Here is a 17,678-nt window from a genome sequence, read left to right as displayed (position 1 = left end):
AGGACTCACTTTCACTATTTTTTATTGTTTCTTAGAAAATAGTACAGTGATAGTTATGAGCTCATTTGAATTAAAACAATTCTAACATAAGGTTTTTATAGTATTTTACTCATAACATTTGTCTATTTGTGTATTCTTTTAAAAGTAGATATTTTGTCATTTTTCTTAGACCAAGCATTCCCAAAGGAAAAGGATATAAAATTTTATTCATACTTTTTATCTTAGATTATGTTAGGAGAGTAGTATGAGTATCATGGAAGACAGTATTGCCATCTATGACATACCCTGAACTGCCTTCACATCTGAATGGGAAATTTGTTTAAAAGAAAAATTTCAAGGTTCTACCCTCTAGAGATTCAGATTAGGAAGTCTGGTGTGGAGCCTAGAAATCTATATTTCTGGTCATGTCCGCAGATACTCCCATAAAGCCAGTCTGCAAACCAGTATTTGGGAAGATAGCAACTGGTACGGTTTATATATACATATTTATTGAGGCCATTTTTATATACAAGTACATACTTGGGAAACTGGCAGTCTTTGAGAAGGTGGTGAAAATAGCAGGTGTAGAAATAGGATTGACGGTGGTCTGAGACTTGGTTCAGATTAGGTTCTTGGTTCTGGGAATCCTAGAATTTTGAGTGGGGATCTAAAGACTGAAAGGAATGGCTGAGTAGAACTGGATAGGAAAGTCCAAAACTGTGAACTGGAACAGATAAAGATTATAAGCACAAATGAAAAGCCCCCTACTACCAATTAGTTCTGCTCAGTCCCCTGTAAAAAAATCATTCATTTTTTCTGGGCTCTAACAGTACTGTCTGACCCAGCCCCCAGTATTTTCCTTGACACACACCTTTAGTTATTTAAATAAAACCTGATTCTTTTATTTAACAATTGATCTACAGTGCTTTAAGAATCAGATTATCTTGTGCTGTTCTGAGTATGATTAATTTTATCTTGTACATTCACTTTATTGTGCTTAATGCAATGATGATTATTGTTTAAGATTTATTCTATTTTTTTTTTAACGTTTTATTTTATTTTTGAGACAGAGAGAGACAGAGAGAGACAGAGCATGAACGGGGGAGGGTCAGAGAGAGAGGGAGACACAGAATCGGAAGCAGGCTCCAGGCTCTGAGCCATTAGCCCAGAGCCCGACGCGGGGCTCGAACTCACGGACCGCGAGATCGTGACCTGAGCCGAAGTCGGACGTTTAACCGACTGAGCCACCCAGGCGCCCCTGTTTTAAGATTTATTCTAAAAGAAATGAACTTCATGTCTGATTTATGTACTCAAAGGAGATTAGGAGAATGAAGCAGATCTACATAGATTCTCCGCATCATACAATAATCTAAAAAAATGAAATTTGTGAAACTCCTTACTGTTACATGTGAGAAAAATGAATCTCAGATTCTGGCCTGTATAAATTAATGGCAGGATTGGAACTGTTAGAACTCAGGGTTCCTGGTCTCACAAGCAGATATGATTAAATGATATGGCTGTTACCGAAACATCTAAACTTTATATGTAAAATAGTAAAAAAAAAAAAAAAAAAAAACTTTATCTGTTCATAGATAAATGAAAAAATTAAATATACTTAAATAATCTAAAGATCTTGCTCCAGTCAGTAGCTTAAAGGTGTAAACAAACTGTTTAACCATAGAGTCTAATAAGTTGACTGAAGTTGTTTTAAGCCAGCCATTCTTAGAGAACGTAGGCATTCTTAAGAATTAGGTCTATTTTATGTGAATACTACTTAAATATCCATACCATTAAGGGATTTTTTCAACTATGGGTAAAGATGACTTTGTCATGAATAATAATAGCCCAGAATACTGTAAGATTTTAAGGGATAGGGTTTTCCTTTTAACGCTTTTGCATCTGGCAAGTATGATATTTTTATATTAAGATGTCATCCTACCTAGGTATTCTGGGAATGCTTTGATACCAGATCAATTTTTTTTAAAAAATGATCTCTCTAGGATTTCATCATCATGGCCAATTAAAAGTTCAGAAATTGAAAATCGTTTTATCCAACAATTGATGAAATCAAGAGTCTTAGTAAGAAGAGGAAGTCATATAAGGAAGAGGTAGATGTTATTACATCCAGTCTGTTGTTTATTTTAACCCAGTAATCTGCATTTTGCCAGTCTTCATATTAAATTAATACAAAATATACCCTACTTTAAGAAAACCTATATATAAAACTACAGGTCTGTATACTAAATGATTTCAATTCAAGGATGCATACAAATTCTCCTTTTCAGAGTGTTCACTGACCTAGGCTTTCAATTTCCAAGTATCCTGTATTCAAGGCAGCTTTTGATTTTCATAATTCTGTTTTAAATGCTATGTATTTATTACAGAAAGTTGTATACCTTTACAATTCAGTTCTGAAATCATTCTCTGATTGAACAGTGGGTCAGAAGTGGTTGTGTTTAAGAAAAATAAAAATGTAGCCCCTTAATGGCCTTTGTCAAATGGTAACTGGCAAATTTTATGCTATAATTAAAAGTAAACATTGTTTTTAAAGGTAGACTGCCCATGTATACATAAATGATAAAGTATTTTACAGAACCACTTACTATATACCTAGGTATATATTAAGTATATAGTATATATAAATACTTATATATATTAAGTATATAACATAGGTAATGGAAATTTTTGCCTGCAGAGTTCAGTTGCCATCTATTTTTCAAATCATTCTTTTTACATATTTACATGTGACTACATCCTGATTCTGAAATACATGTTTATTGTAAAAACTAATTGAAAATATAGAAAACATGAAGAAAATAAAAGTCACTTATAATTTCAAAAAAGATTATTGCTAGTTATTGAAGAGAGGCAGGAAGGCATAATAGTTAAGAGCTTCCTTCTGGATTAGAACTGTTCTATTTACTAACACTAAAAGCAAGTTATTGAGCCTCTCATGACTTTGGAGACTTCATCTGTAAAATGAGATTGATAATATTACTGGCCTCATAAGATTGTTGTGAAAATGCAGTGAATTGATATATGTAAAGTGCTGAGAATAGTGCCCTGGCACATAAGTGCTATATATTATTCGTGTGTTGTTACTGAAATATTTTTGTTCTGTAATATCTGGGTGGTTAGGTTTTCAGGCATGCCTGAAAGAATTTTTAGTACAAATAAAAGTAACAATAACAAAAGCATTGTTGTAGAGGGAATTCATCTAGTGCTTCACATATATTAATTTTTTATTATATCATTTTCATTTTATAGATGAAACTAAAGCAAAGAAAGATAAAGCTATATGTTTACAATTATAATTATAAAATATTATATTGAATTATTTTGGCACTCAGGGTGGAGAGCGCTGTGGAGATTGATGGAGACAGACAGACGTTTAGTATTTTATAAGAATGAAGTTAGGGGCTCCTAGGTGGCTCAGTTGGTTGAGCATCTGACTCTTGATTTCAGCTCAGGTCATGTTCCCAGGGTTGTGGGATCGAGCCCCGTGTTGGGCTCTGCACTGAGTGTGGAACCTTCTTAAAATTCTCTTTCCCTCCATGTGCCCCTCTCCCCTGCTCACATGTTCTCTCTTTCTCTCTAGAAAAAAAAAAAAAAAAAAGGTATTAGGAACATCTTTCTAAAAAAAAGGAATGAAGATAAATTTGTTTCAGTGTCCTATGAGGTGTCTTAGGTGGAACTAAGACTACAACACATGGCCTCTGAATCCTGTAGAATCGACACCGAATCCTTTAAAAGATATCAATCACATTGATAATGGAGTCACTCTCATTTGTGCATGTTAATAAAGAGGACTATAGGAAGCATAATTTAAATACCAGATAATCAGTTTTTTCACCTCAGAATGCATTATACTTTTGATATAAGCAGATTTGTCTTTGTGTTATAAGGGCATATATATAAACATTGACTTATATTCCTTTGACACCTAGGCAGGTGGGAACTGGAAGAAGGAAACTAGGAATGCGTTCCATGGCAATATAGGATGTTGGCGTGATGGGTAAACCACATTGGAGCTGATAATTCTAATTTAGTTCTCAGCATTCTTTATTTTCTGTGGCTTGAAGCAGGTTTCCAACTGGAACTATTTTCCCCCAAGGTTCTTTTCAAACTTGGGACTAGGCTATAAAATCAAATTATGAATCTTATGTTCAAAGATCAAAGTTGTTTTAAAAGATGGCAACATGATATGTTATCTTAGTAATATTGTCTGCTCTAGAACTCTTCCGTATATTTTTATTAAGCCTTCACATCTTTGCAGTATGAAGAGTACTATCCCTTTTTTTTTCTCTGCAGATGAGGAAACAGGCTTACCTGAGTCGCTTGCTAAAATTTAAAGTTTAAAAGTTAAGTGATAGTTGGAACAACTACAGAGTATTTATTCTGTCTCAATTCACAACACTCTGTCACAAAAATAAATTATCTTTAAAAACTTGGCATAATTTTTTTTTTGGTAAATATTAAAGACCATTGTTACACAGGACATTTCTTAAAGCTAAAGATTCTAAATTCACAGACTCCAAAAGTTGAAGATATCTAGATTATTTCAGCCTTTGTTCTTAAAACTTTTTTGACTGTATTCCCAAGTAGGAAAGAGATATTTTACATAGCATAGGTACATACACGTATGTGTATCTGTCTATACTTATAGTTGAAACAAAAGTTTCACAAAATGGTTGATGCCATTACTATGTGGAACACATTCTCTTTCCTCCCATTGTTGGTTTTAAACCACTAAATGAATTGGGCTGCCCACTAGCGAGTGGCAGTTGACAGTTTGAAAAACATTGATCTAGGACAACTGTCCGGATTCATGAATTTGAGATTTTATTTTTCTATAGACATACTAGAATGTCCAAACCAGTACTGTTACCTAAAGTAATTGCTTGAGGACTATAGTACAGTTGTTTTGATGATGTTTGCATTGCTGAAAACCATTTTTAAAATTCTAGTTGCAATGGTTGGAATAACTTGAACACTCGTAAATACTGTTTTGGCAAATTTCAAATTTTTTAACCGCCAGAAGGTATTTTAGGTCTATTTAGCAAATAAAGCGGGTGATCAGGCATGCTATTAGTAAATTTCAAATACATTAAAAACTGGAAGTATAAATAGTTCACATTAGTATTTAGTGTATATTTTCTGATTAATCTCTTAATGACTGAGATCACTTACGTGTATTATTCTATAGATTCAAAAAAGTAGTAAACATTTATAGTTGAAAAATGTAACAGTAAGAAATTAAGAGTAAGGATATAAGCAAGCGTAAATCTCATCTGCTTTCAAAAAAAAGTATATATAAGATGTCTTAGGTTCCATCAAGACGTGGCAGTTTGTACTAAGTGCTATAAGAGACCATAAGCTGCTCCCTACTTACCCAATATGTTTCTTCTCTTAACTGAAAGTATTTTATTCATGGCTTAATAGATAACAAAACTTAATTCCTTAGTTTCTATTCTATTAAACATAAAAACTTATTAGCAAACAAACTTGAAGTCAAACTTCTGTACTCTGTTGTTTTTGCTGAAATGATTTAGTTTGAGTAGTCACTTATGTATTTGGCTGTGTTGACTTCTTTCCATGTCCTAACCTTTAGAGCCCAGGTTTGTTACACAGAAGTAACAGAAAATCTAATTTTAATTTTCTACTATATGTTAATTTCATGACAAATCAATAGTTAGAAAGTAACTCTTTTATTATTCTATGCCGATTTCTTTTCTGTCCTATTTTTCCATTATCTGTGAGACTGAATCTTTGCCTTTACTGGCTTTTTACTGGTTTGCTTCCTGTTTCCATTTAAAACAAACCAAAAGTCAGTATCTTTTATTTGCTCCATAGCCTGAATCCTTGTTTTTATTTTTTCTACTTATTTTTATTTTGCTTTCATCCTTAAACTGGCAGTCACCTTCTTTTCACTTTATCTTTTCACTCACTAGCTAGAGATGATCGCTATGGAAAATCCTGCAGACTTGAAGAAACAGTTGTATGTGGAATTTGAAGGAGAACAAGGAGTTGATGAGGGAGGTGTTTCCAAAGAATTTTTTCAGCTGGTTGTGGAGGAAATCTTCAATCCAGATATTGGTAAATATTTTAGTGATGTGATCATGATGTCATATCCTTTTGATTTAAGGATTTGTTTACCTAGGTTTATAAATATTCTCAGTTACAAAGAGTAAACAGTAGGTTTCAGTATAGATTTCCTAGAATCACAGAAAATGACTGAATTTGGGTTTGGGGGAGTGATGTATGTGCATCACTCATTTATTCAAGTTCTTATTTAGATTACTTAGCCAAATATTTTACTGTAGGAAATTGTCTTTTAGGTAAGTCAAATTGAAAACCCTTTAGAATGGTACATTAGAACAATGGAAGGATTTCTTTGCTCTTTTTAGTCTAAAACATTCTTCAGACTCACGGCATTTCTGAAATGAGAGTTTCATACAACAATTGTCTGAAGAATGTTGAGAATGTCTCACAAGTGTATCATGCTCAAAGTTTGGAAACCCTGACTGGTATCAAATGAATTAGGTTTATTTACTACAGGATTTCAGGAGGCTTAATATTATGCTTTCCCAAACTTTTTGAACTTCAGAAGCCTTTTTCCACCCCACCTTTAATAACATTTGTCTCTCAGAAGTGTTTTTTCATTAAACAGTCTGGGAAAAACTGATCTACATATCTCAGCCTGAAAGTTGAAGGATTTGAATTTTACTGGTAGACAAGTAGGCACAGTGGAAGTGGTAAAAGACAACAGCTTCTTGGATAGATAATTCTGAACTGATTCAGTTTATGCGATGTGACCACTTACTTGGTTACCAGGTTTGCTTACTTTTAAAAACAATGCATGACCATCATAGGAAAAGGATTCCGCTAAAGGCACTTTTAGAATTGTGAAGAATATAACAGAATAATGCAGATCATTTCCTTTAAGCTTTGAGAATTGAGCTATTACAGCCTGTTGATTGTCAGTATGTACATTGAATTGACTTCTCTGTTATTGTTCTTAGCTGGTCATATATACACACAAACGTGCAAATGGACATAGACATTTTGAGTTCATGACATAAATGTAGTTAAAGTAAGACTATATATTTTAGCTAATGTTTCTTAATAATCAGAAAGCTGTGTAATTTGCATATAATTTGTTCAAAGTAAACCAAGACACATAAAACCATGCCTTTTTTGTGATAGAAAATTAATTTATGAGCTTCATAGGTTTGGTAAACTTTGCTCTGGATTCCTTTGTATCTCAACATGTAAAACATTAGCTGTAAATAAAATATACTTACGTTATATGCAGAAATACTTTCAGAAAAAAAACATAAACAGTTCTACTTGATAGTAAAGTAATTGAAATGATTAAAAATACCAAATATGGAATATTTGGTTAAATATACCAAAATAGAATGTTTTATAAGAACTACCTTTTCTTCCAGGGACCTGGCAAAAAATGTGCCCAAAATAGATCACTTTGAACCTTAAAATTATTATCTTCCATTTCATACACAGAGAGGAGAGTAATGACCTGTGTAATTTATATTCTCATTAATTTAGTTTATTGCTCTTGAGACCAAGGATATACATTTGTGAGATTTCATCAAATTTGTTGTTTTCAACTGTTTTTGACTTTGTTAATACCATATTTATAACTAAGTGAAATTTTTTACTTCAATGAATCTTGTAACTTAAACTTGTAAAAAAATTTAGATCTAAACTGAAATTCAGATAAGAATTGGATAATTTTCAGACTGTTATTTTGTGAATTGTAACTTCCATTAGAAAAACGTCCTAGCTTACTTTGTACTCTTATGATCCAGGGGACATTTTACGGTTCCTTTGTATTTAACTTAAACTAAATGTGAAAATAAAAACTTTTAAAGCTTTCAAAAATCATATGAATTGATATATTTATGTGCCAAATTGATTTCTAAAGTTTGTTCTATTGGAAATTGCCCTTTTCAGACCTAATTCTTAAAATATTTTCATTCAGTTGCACAGTAGCAACTGAAAAACATTTTAGTAAAGTAAGAAAAATCGTAAATTCATTAAAATATCATATAACCTTTCCTTAGATACTCTGTTTGTTTAAAGGGAAGAAGATAATTCTGTCTTAGTAATGGTTTTAGATAGGTAAACGAAACATTCCTACTTTTTAATTTTTTTTTTTAATGTTTATTTTTGAGAGAGAAAGAGAGTGTGAGTGGGGGAGGAGCAGAGAGAGAGGGAGACACAGAGTCCAAAGCAGGCTCCAGGCTCTCAGCCGCCAGCACAGAGCCCGACGCGGGGCTAGAACCCACAAACCATGAGATAATGACCTGAGCCGAAGTCGGACGCTTAACCAACTGAGCCACTCAGGCGCCCTGAAACATTCCTACTTTTTAAGATGAATGTTACAAAAAAAATCTCCAAGCTTGGGTTTTGAATAGTGAAAAACATATGAAATTGAAAGAAAGCTACAAATACAAACTACTTTTGTTTTACTCACTGGCTCACAGTTAACGTGTGTGTATATTAAATAGCCTTGGATTTTGGATGTAATCTACCTTTATCAAATTTATTCAAGTTTATGTACTTCATCTGACTTCGTTAGGAGTTAGAAAAACTTCATAGGATCATTGTGCAGTTTTGATAAAACAAAAACTTTTCTTTAATGAAATTTAAAATTGTTTTTTGAAAACAGCACATGTAGATTAAATATGTTTTTGTACGTGAAACATTTTAAAAATATGGTAGCTTTTTTCCTTTTGGTTTTGCGTTCATTTTTCAATCAACCAGTGGATGTAGTAAATTAATTTCTTATTTGTATTAGTAGAAGATTAGAGAATTTGAATTTAATGAACATTTATCCATTTTGAAAAATGCAGCCAAAATTGCCTGCTACTTGTTTCCTTTTTTCTTGGCTTCTTAAAATGACATACTACCATTTGCCACAATTTATAACAATCACATATATTTGAACTGTGGTCTCTCAAGTGCTGATGTAATAGAAAAAACAATTTTTGTATGCCTACTATGTATAAGTTTGCATGTGTAATTATTTTATGTCTGTATTGTTCATTAGTCTATTTAATAAAATAGAAAAGTAATGTATTTTTTTAAAATCCTTTTTTACAGGTATGTTCACATATGATGAATCTACAAAATTGTTTTGGTTTAATCCATCCTCTTTTGAAACTGAGGGTCAGTTCACTCTGATTGGTATAGTGCTGGGTCTGGCTATTTACAATAACTGTATACTGGATGTACATTTTCCCATGGTTGTCTACAGGAAGCTAATGGGGAAAAAAGGAACTTTTCGTGATCTGGGAGACTCTCACCCTGTAAGTCTGGCATTTTTTATTTGATCATTTAGCTTTCTTTAAAAGCAAAACTATAATTTATGTAAAAAACTACAGTTTTCATTTGGAATCAGTTTTACTTGTTAATATTTATACCTAATAAGTTAAAGTTGTTTTAACCTGTTGCAGTACCATGAATACCTAAAAACTCAGGAAATTTATTATATATTACTTTTAGCAAGCAGGTTTTGTAAAATTGATTCTGTAGAAAAGGGTTTTTAAACATTGTTTTTTAAACCACGTGAGATTGCCACGTGAAATCAGAACTGCTCTGGATAAGGGGCTTGGTGGCTACAGTTAGTATGTTGTTTCTGTCTCAAATCCCTCCCTCACTATGAGACACCTGAGGTTCACTCATAGAGCACAGTGTGAAATCCCTTGCTAAACTGATGCTGTGGTTTTCTCAGCACTGGATGGGACATACCAGTGACTGACAGTAAATAGTAAACTATTTGAGGGACAAGAAGGATACTTTCTATTCTTTAGTCTTTGTTGTCATTTTTTTTCCCCAAGAAAAATGATGCTAACTTCTATTTTATAGCTCTGTGGTAGCCTAATTTGTCATTTCTGGTTGTTAGGTCCTATATCAGAGTTTAAAAGATTTACTGGAATATGAAGGGAATGTAGAAGATGACATGATGATCACTTTCCAGATATCTCAGACAGACCTTTTTGGTAATCCAATGATGTATGATCTAAAGGAAAATGGTGATAAAATTCCAATTACAAATGAAAACAGGAAGGTAATACATGTTTTTTTTTTTCATCATTCTCTTTGTCTCTTTATTAACAGAGTTTTAAAGCATATATACTTGTGATTGTTAAAGAGGTATCTAAAATAGTCCATACAAAAACTCAAGAAATCAAGTACTCAAATTCTTTTAAATGAAATAGCCCCAGTTTTCTAAATCTTGGATATAAGCTGGTATGAGAGCACATAGTTAGGCACTAAACCCCTTTTCAAGAAAGGGGGCAGGAATAGTAGATAGTGAGTGACACATTATGGCCATAAAACATTTTATAATAATGTAACTTGATAAAATATTATAATGTCTAAGTTAGGATTCACTTGCCTTTTATAATTTGGTATGACAGCTTATGTATCTAGTAAAACACCCACATTTTTGCTGAATTGGGTACAGTAGGCAGCTTCCTAAATATTCTAGCACAGACAACATGAGGCTTCCTGGTTTGCTCAAATCCGGTACATTGCAGTTGTTAGGTTTTATAAATGGATGTATACATGGTTTAAATGTCTCTGTGTTTGTACACTTGGTTGAGGGAATGTCAAAATTGCATTGAGGCCCAGCTTTTAAGTCTGGTTTAATACAGTATCAAATTTGAAACTTACGTGTATAATTAGTTTACGTGGGCTTTTTATAGTTCAGTATTTACTATTGCAAAAAGTTGTGAAATTGTTAAAGGTACAGGCATACCTCATTTTATTGAGCTTCACTTTATTGCATTTTGCATATGTTGGGTTTTTTACAAATCAACTGTGGAAACCTTGTGTCGAGCAAGTCTGTCAGCACCAGTTTTCAAACAGCATTTGCTCACTCTGTCACATTTGGTTAATTCTCACTTTATTTCAAACGTTTTCATCATTATTGTACTTGTTACGGTGATCTGTGATTAGTGATTAAGACTTGCTGAAAGCTCAAATGATGGTTAGCATTTTTTAGCAATAAAGTATTTTTAAAATTAAGGAATATACATTGTTTTGTTTTGGACATACTGTTATTACAATCTTAATAGACTACAATATAGTTTAAACATTACTTTTATATGCACTGGGAAACCAAAAAATTCATTTGTCTTACTTTATTGCAATATTCACTTTATTGCAGTGGGCCAAAACTAACCACGATATCTCTGAGGTATGCCTGTATTTTCCTTTATATGTATAAAGTTTGAATCTTTAAAAATATTTTTGAGTGTTTGTTCTTTCTTGGGGAAAATGAAAACAAAACTAAAAGCTATGCAGCCGAGTAGCTTGTTATGTTTTGTTTATATAGCATATTATAAGAAGTTCTTGTGGTTAATGTTTTCTGCAGGAATTTGTCAATCTCTATTCTGACTACATTCTCAATAAATCAGTAGAAAAACAGTTTAAGGCTTTTCGGAGAGGTTTTCATATGGTGACCAATGAATCTCCCTTAAAATATTTATTCAGACCAGAGGAAATTGAATTGCTTATATGTGGAAGCCGGGTAAGAAAGCAAAAAGTGTCTGCAAAAATATATCAATTTATTGTTTGTAATGATGTATATATATTAAGACACATTTTCTTGAATTTGCAGAATCTAGACTTCCAAGCACTAGAAGAAACTACCGAATATGATGGTGGCTATACCAGGGACTCTGTTCTGATTAGGTGAGGTGTTTAATTCTTAAAAAGAAGATTTAAATTCATCAGAGGGGTGTGTACTTTATGCTTTAGGCCTTCATCTCTAGGTATTACTTCCCAAATAAGCAAACTCACAAATTCTCAATCTATAATATTAAAAGTGTATTTGTAATATAATCACTAGTTTTCATTGTTAATCTTACAATTTATTTCTTAAGTGTTTATGTAAGTCACATGTTTCTTTGGCATTTGGGATATAAGTTATCTAATATTCTTAATGATTTTGATTAGCATGTGCTTGCTGCTGGTTAGAAAATAATGAAAATAGAGCTACCATCTCTGAATGTTTCTCCTTTCTTTTGAACTCCCTATTTGTGAACTGTTTCTTCCCTACCTTATATGAAGCACCTTATGTGATCTGTTACGTTCTTTTATTTAATCTTTATGATAATATGCCAAGATACGTATTAATGTTTGTTCTACACCTGAAGAAACTGAACCCCAAATTTTCACAGAAAGAGGCAAAGATTCCCAATATTATCTGCTCCCAGTCAAGCAATTAGCAATTGCTAATATTTCCTTTTCTGTACTACGCTTTTCAATCTTAAAAGGCATAGGCTTCTTTCTTCCTCGCAGGGATTGTTAGAAGAGCATGAAGATGCTTCTTTGGTGCATCTTTGGGGTGGGGTAAGGTGAGAAGGAATGCAAACATAACTTCCTGGAGGTTGTCTCTAAAGGTTATTCCTATAAGACTCCAATTTGTGGACACCACAATGAATATCAAGTATAATTAGAAATAAATAATATTTTATGTTAAATTATTTTCTTCTGTTATTTTGTTCTTCATCCTGGTGTGCAGGAGGCTACTGGTATTTCCTCGTTTTAGTACACCTTAAGTCATTTCTAGCAGCAGTATTGGAACTTACATACTCTAACCATTGTTCTTCTACTTGAAGTTTCAAAATTGACACATGAAAGGTTTCAGATACGGTGATGAAAAAAAAACGGCACTTATGAGTCACAAGGAGTTCACAGTAGTATCTCTGTTAATGACAGTGATCACAGGATTTTGTAGCCTTAGTGTTTATCTGAGAATAGTTGAAAATACCTTGTGTGTTCTTTATGGAGAAATTATTTTTTAAGTTAAGGTTTAATTTGATTTCTAGCTTCTATAATAACATAATCCCTACTTGATACATATCTTAAGGTCATAAGCTAATGTGTGATTTGAAAGGCAAGTGAAAAGACAACAGGTTCCAAATCATTCTCACAGTTAATGGTATTCTAAATCTTTAAACAAAATTCAATTTCTTATTTTGTCAACCTTAATATGAAAATATTAATTATTAAATAGAGTCTACAACTAGTAGGAAGTTGAAGACTTAGAATAGTAATGATAGGGGCAACTGGGTGGCTCAGTTGGTTAGACGTCTGACTCTTGATTTCAGCTCAAGTCATGATCCCAGTGTTGTGGGATGGAGCCCTGTGTCAGGCTCCACGCTGAGCCTGTGCCCCTCCCCCCACTCGCACTGTCTCTGTCTCTCAAAATCAATAAACTTTAAAAAAACAAAGTGTAAAAATGTTGACTCACAGGCAAGCTTTTGTGTATATGTTTTCCAGTTGCTGATAAGACTCTCCCTGATTTCATTTGACTACTAAGAGACTTAGAGATATCTTTTTAAATGCCCCTTTTTACTCTTGGGGTGAGGTGAGAGGTGGGGACTGCAGTTTTCTTTTAATTGATAGTTTCCATTTCAAACGCTTGAGCAGATTCAGATTTGATTATCCTCTCCCCACAGTTCTTGTGATTCATTTCATTGAATCTTTCAGTATTATATCAGCCTTTGTTTCTAGGTAAGCCTAACTTAGCTGTGGTCTGTTAGTTTATAAATGTGGTGCTCTGTTTATTTTATTAACCTTTTGTTAAGATTTTTTGGTCTGTATTCATAAGGAATATTGACCGATAATATCCCTTTTTTGTACACATTTATCAGGTTTTGCTACCCTCACATATTGAGTTGAAAGAGTACTGTTCTTTATTTTCAGAAATACTTCTGTAAGATTGGTATTTTTTTCTCTTAAATAAATTTGTTCAAATTCACCAGTGAGACCGTCAGGGCCTGGATATTTCTTTTTCAGAAGGTTTTTTGTTTTTTGGAATTTTTTTTTAATTTTGTTTTGAAATAACTGTAGATTTATTGGAATTTTCTGTTAAGCTACAGGTTGGTCCCCCATACCCTCCATCACTGTCCCACAGTGGTAACATTTTGCATAACTGTAGCACAATATCAAAATCAGGAAATTGATATAGGTTCAATCTACAGATCATGTTCAGATTTCATCAATTTTTCAGGCACTTATTTATATGTATGTGTAGTTCTGTGTACTTTTTGTTACATTGTATAGATGTGCATAACCACTATCATAATCATAATGCACAACTTTTTCATCACCAGAAGTGTGTCTCCTGCTATCCGTTTGTATGCATACTCCTACCCCTACAGCATGATTCCCTTCAGATCCATCAAAGTTGTTACATATATCAACAGCTTATTCCTTTTTATTCCTGCATAGTATTCCATGGCATAGATGTACCATATTTGATTTAACCATTCAACTGTTTAAAGGACGCGTGGTTTGTTGTCAGTATTTGGCTTTTAGGAATAAGGTTACTAAATATTTAGGCACATATTTTTACATGAACATAAGTTGTCATTTCTCTGGTATAAATGTCCAAGAGTGCAATCTTGGGTTATATGATAAACTGCCAAACTATTTTCCAGAATTACTATACCATTTTACATTTCCCTGGGCAATATATGAGTGATCCAGTTTATATCATTGCCTGCATTTGGTGGTATCAAAGATGTTATTTTGTTCATTCTGCTGGGTATGTTGTGATATCTTGTGGTGTAATTTGAATTACTCTAGATGACAGTGATGTGGGATATCTTTTCATGTACTTATTTACCATCTATATATTGTTTTTGGTGAAATGTCTGGTTATTTTTACTGTTGAATTTTGAGTTCTTCATATATTCTAGTCCTTTCTGAGGTATGTGGTTTTCAAATACTTTGTCTTACTCTTGTAGCTAATCTTTTCATTTTCTTTAGAGAATCTTTTGCATAGCAGAAGTATTTAATTTTGATGAGCTTTGATTTTTCATTTTATGGATCATACTTTTTTTTTTTTTTTAACATTTTTATTTATTTTTTGAGACAGAGACAGACAGAGCATGAACGGGGAGGATCAGAGAGAGAGGGAGACACAGAATCTGAAACAGACTCCAGGCTCTGAGCTGTCAGCATAGAGCCCGACGCAGGGCTCGAACTCACAGACTGTGAGATCATGACCTAAGCTTAAGTTGGACGCCCAACCGACTGAGCCACCCAGGCACCCCTGGATCATACTTTTTGTCAAGTCAGACCTAAAACTCTTGGCCAGCCTTAGGTCCTGAAGATTTTATTTTTTTTTCCCTAGAATTTTAAAGTTTTACATATTATATTGAAATCTGTGGTCCGTTTTTAGTTGATTTTTATATGAGATTCAAGTCAAGATTCTCTTTTTTGCCTGTAGATGCCCATTTGTTCCCATACAATTTATTGAAAAGGCTATCCTTCCTTTCCTGAAGAACTGTTTTTTCATCTTTGTCAAAAATCAGTTTGTAATGTTTGTCTGAATCTGTTTCTGAATTCTATATTCTCCCTTGATCTGTGTGCCTATTCATCCCTCTGTCAATACTACACTGTCTATTAGTATAGGTAAATAGTATTAACATCAGATAGTAGTGCTTACTCCAATTTTAAGTGAAAGATTTCTTGCCTTTTCCATATGTTAGCTACTCTGCTTTTCCCTATAAATTTTTTTTTTAATTTTTTTTTTTTTCAACGTTTTTTTTTTTTTTTTTTATTTTATTTTTGGGACAGAGAGAGACAGAGCATGAACGGGGGAGGGGCAGAGAGAGAGGGAGACACAGAATCGGAAACAGGCTCCAGGCTCCGAGCCATCAGCCCAGAGCCCGACGCGGGGCTCGAACTCACGGACCGCGAGATCGTGACCTGGCTGAAGTCGGACGCTTAACCGACTGCGCCACCCAGGCGCCCCTTCCCTATAAATTTTATATTCACTTTGTGCCTACAAAAAAACCTTGATGAAATTTTGATAGGAGTTAACATTGGGATCAAATTGGGGAGAAATGACATTTTTACTGTGTTGACTCTTCAGCTATAGTATAGCTCCCCATTTATTTATTTTTTATTCCTTTCATCAGTATTCTATAATTTTCAACATACACATTTTATACATGTTTTGTTTGATTTATCCTAAATGTGTGATTTCCTTTGTAGTGATTGTAAATGGTGTTTTTATTTTTTTTAATGGTATTGTATTTTTAATTTTTGTTTCCATATGTTGGTAGTATAGTCAGATGTAATTGATTTTTTACATGTTGGTCATATATCTTTTGATCTTGCTGAACTCACTTATTTTAGAAGGGTTTTTTTGTTTGTTTTTTTTTTATTGAAATCACTTGGGGCCTGCTGTGTAGATAGTCGTGTCATCTGTAAATAGGGGTAGTTTGTGCTGCTTCTTTTTAAATGTTTATGCCTTTTATTCATTTTTCCTGCCTTATTATGCTGCCTAGAACTTTTAACACAATGCCAAATAGGAGTAATAAAAGTGATGAAAACCTAGCCTTGTTCTCAAATTTAGGAGAAAGCATTTATCTTTATTAAGCTTTATATTAGTGTAGTAAGTGCTCTACAAATTCAAGGAAGCTCCCCTCTGTACCTTGCTTGTTGAGTTTTATTATATATAGGTTTTTGGTTTTTGTCAGATGCTTTTTCTGTTGGTTGATATAATTTTTCTTTATCCTCTATTTGATATGGCACATTACATTAATGGATTTTCCATTATTGAACTACCATTGTGTATCTGAGTCATTTCCATTTAGTTATTGTCAAATTGGACTTGCTAATTGTTTGGTGATTTTTGTGTTTAAGTTCATGAGAGATACTGGTCTGTAGTTTTCGTGTTTTATGTTGTCTTGGTCTGGTTTTAACATCAGGGTTAATTCTGGCCTCATGATTGAGTTGAAAAGTGTTCTGCTTTCTAGGAGAGGATTGTGTTCAAGTGGTACTAATTATTTCTTAAATGTTTGGTAGAATTCTCCAGTGAAACCATCTTGGCCTAGAAATATCCTTTTTGGGGAGTGTTTTAATTTCAAATTCAGTTTGTTTAATGTTTGTAGAACTGTTAAAGTTTTCTTTCATATTGGGTGGGTTGTGATAGTTTGTGTTATTCAAGGAGTTGATCCATTTTATTTTTAAGTTGTCAAATTTATGTGTGCAGAATTCTTAATATTCCCTTTTTATCCTTTTGATGTCTGCAGATCTGAACTGATCATAACCATTTTAATTCCTCATAGGGATAATTTGCTTGTTTTTCTTTTTTGAACTTGTTAGTCTTGCTTGAGAGATTTGTTGAATTTACTGATTATATTGAAAAGCCAGCTTTTATTTCTTTGTTGTTTTCCTGCTTTCAGTTTCATTGATTTCTGCTGTTTATTACTTCCTTCCTTGTTTTGGTTTAGTTTGCTCTTCTTGTTCTAGGTTATTGAGGATAGAAACAGTGATTGATTAAAACCTTTCCTCTTTTCTGATGTAATCATTTAGTGCTTTAAATTTTATTCTCCCTCACCTTTGCTTTAGCTGTATCCCATATTCTTAATATGTTTGATTTTCATTTTTTTCCCTATGTATTTTTTAAAATTTATTTTGAGACTTTTTCTTCAGCCATTATTTAAATAAAATTATGTTGTTTAATTTCCAGTGTTTTTAAATATTTTCCTCTGTTACTGATTTCTAGTTTGATTCTTCATAATAAGAGAACTTAATCTTCATGACTCCCCAATGCTTTTGAATTTGTGAATTCTGTGTTGATAGGTGGAATGTTCTATAAATGTTGATGTAGATTCTGTTCATTGATGATTTTGCAGATT

General features: G+C 33.0%; 1 protein-coding gene and 1 long non-coding RNA gene across 16 annotated transcripts in view; one reads left to right on the top strand and one right to left on the bottom strand.

Moving 5' to 3' along the window:
• Positions 1–17,678, bottom strand: part of LOC131516189 (uncharacterized) — a 123,064-nt gene that overhangs the window by 3,050 nt on the left and 102,336 nt on the right. For 2 of the 4 annotated variants that reach the window (XR_009263934.1, XR_009263932.1), the window contains one exon: positions 3,198–3,573. The exons of the other annotated variants lie outside the window; for them this stretch is intronic. This is a non-coding gene — a long non-coding RNA (uncharacterized LOC131516189). Of the gene's footprint in view, positions 1–3,197; positions 3,574–17,678 lie in introns of those variants that run through there. 4 annotated transcript variants of the gene reach the window in all.
• UBE3A (ubiquitin protein ligase E3A) overlaps positions 1–17,678 on the top strand; it is a 92,222-nt gene that overhangs the window by 62,289 nt on the left and 12,255 nt on the right. For 11 of the 12 annotated variants that reach the window (XM_058736896.1, XM_058736891.1, XM_058736894.1 and 8 more), the window contains 5 exons: positions 5,931–6,075; positions 9,109–9,314; positions 9,911–10,075; positions 11,387–11,542; positions 11,633–11,706. In XM_058736896.1, coding sequence (XP_058592879.1) covers positions 5,931–6,075; positions 9,109–9,314; positions 9,911–10,075; positions 11,387–11,542; positions 11,633–11,706 — 746 coding nt within the window. The remainder of the gene's footprint in view (positions 1–5,930; positions 6,076–9,108; positions 9,315–9,910; positions 10,076–11,386; positions 11,543–11,632; positions 11,707–17,678) is intronic. The other variant, XM_058736887.1, reaches the window with a different exon arrangement.

Source organism: Neofelis nebulosa, chromosome 7, assembly GCF_028018385.1.
Source record: "Neofelis nebulosa isolate mNeoNeb1 chromosome 7, mNeoNeb1.pri, whole genome shotgun sequence".
Taxonomy (NCBI): domain Eukaryota; kingdom Metazoa; phylum Chordata; class Mammalia; order Carnivora; family Felidae; genus Neofelis; species Neofelis nebulosa.
Note: the sequence above shows the minus strand (reverse complement) of the source record. Positions and strands in the feature narration are given on the sequence as shown.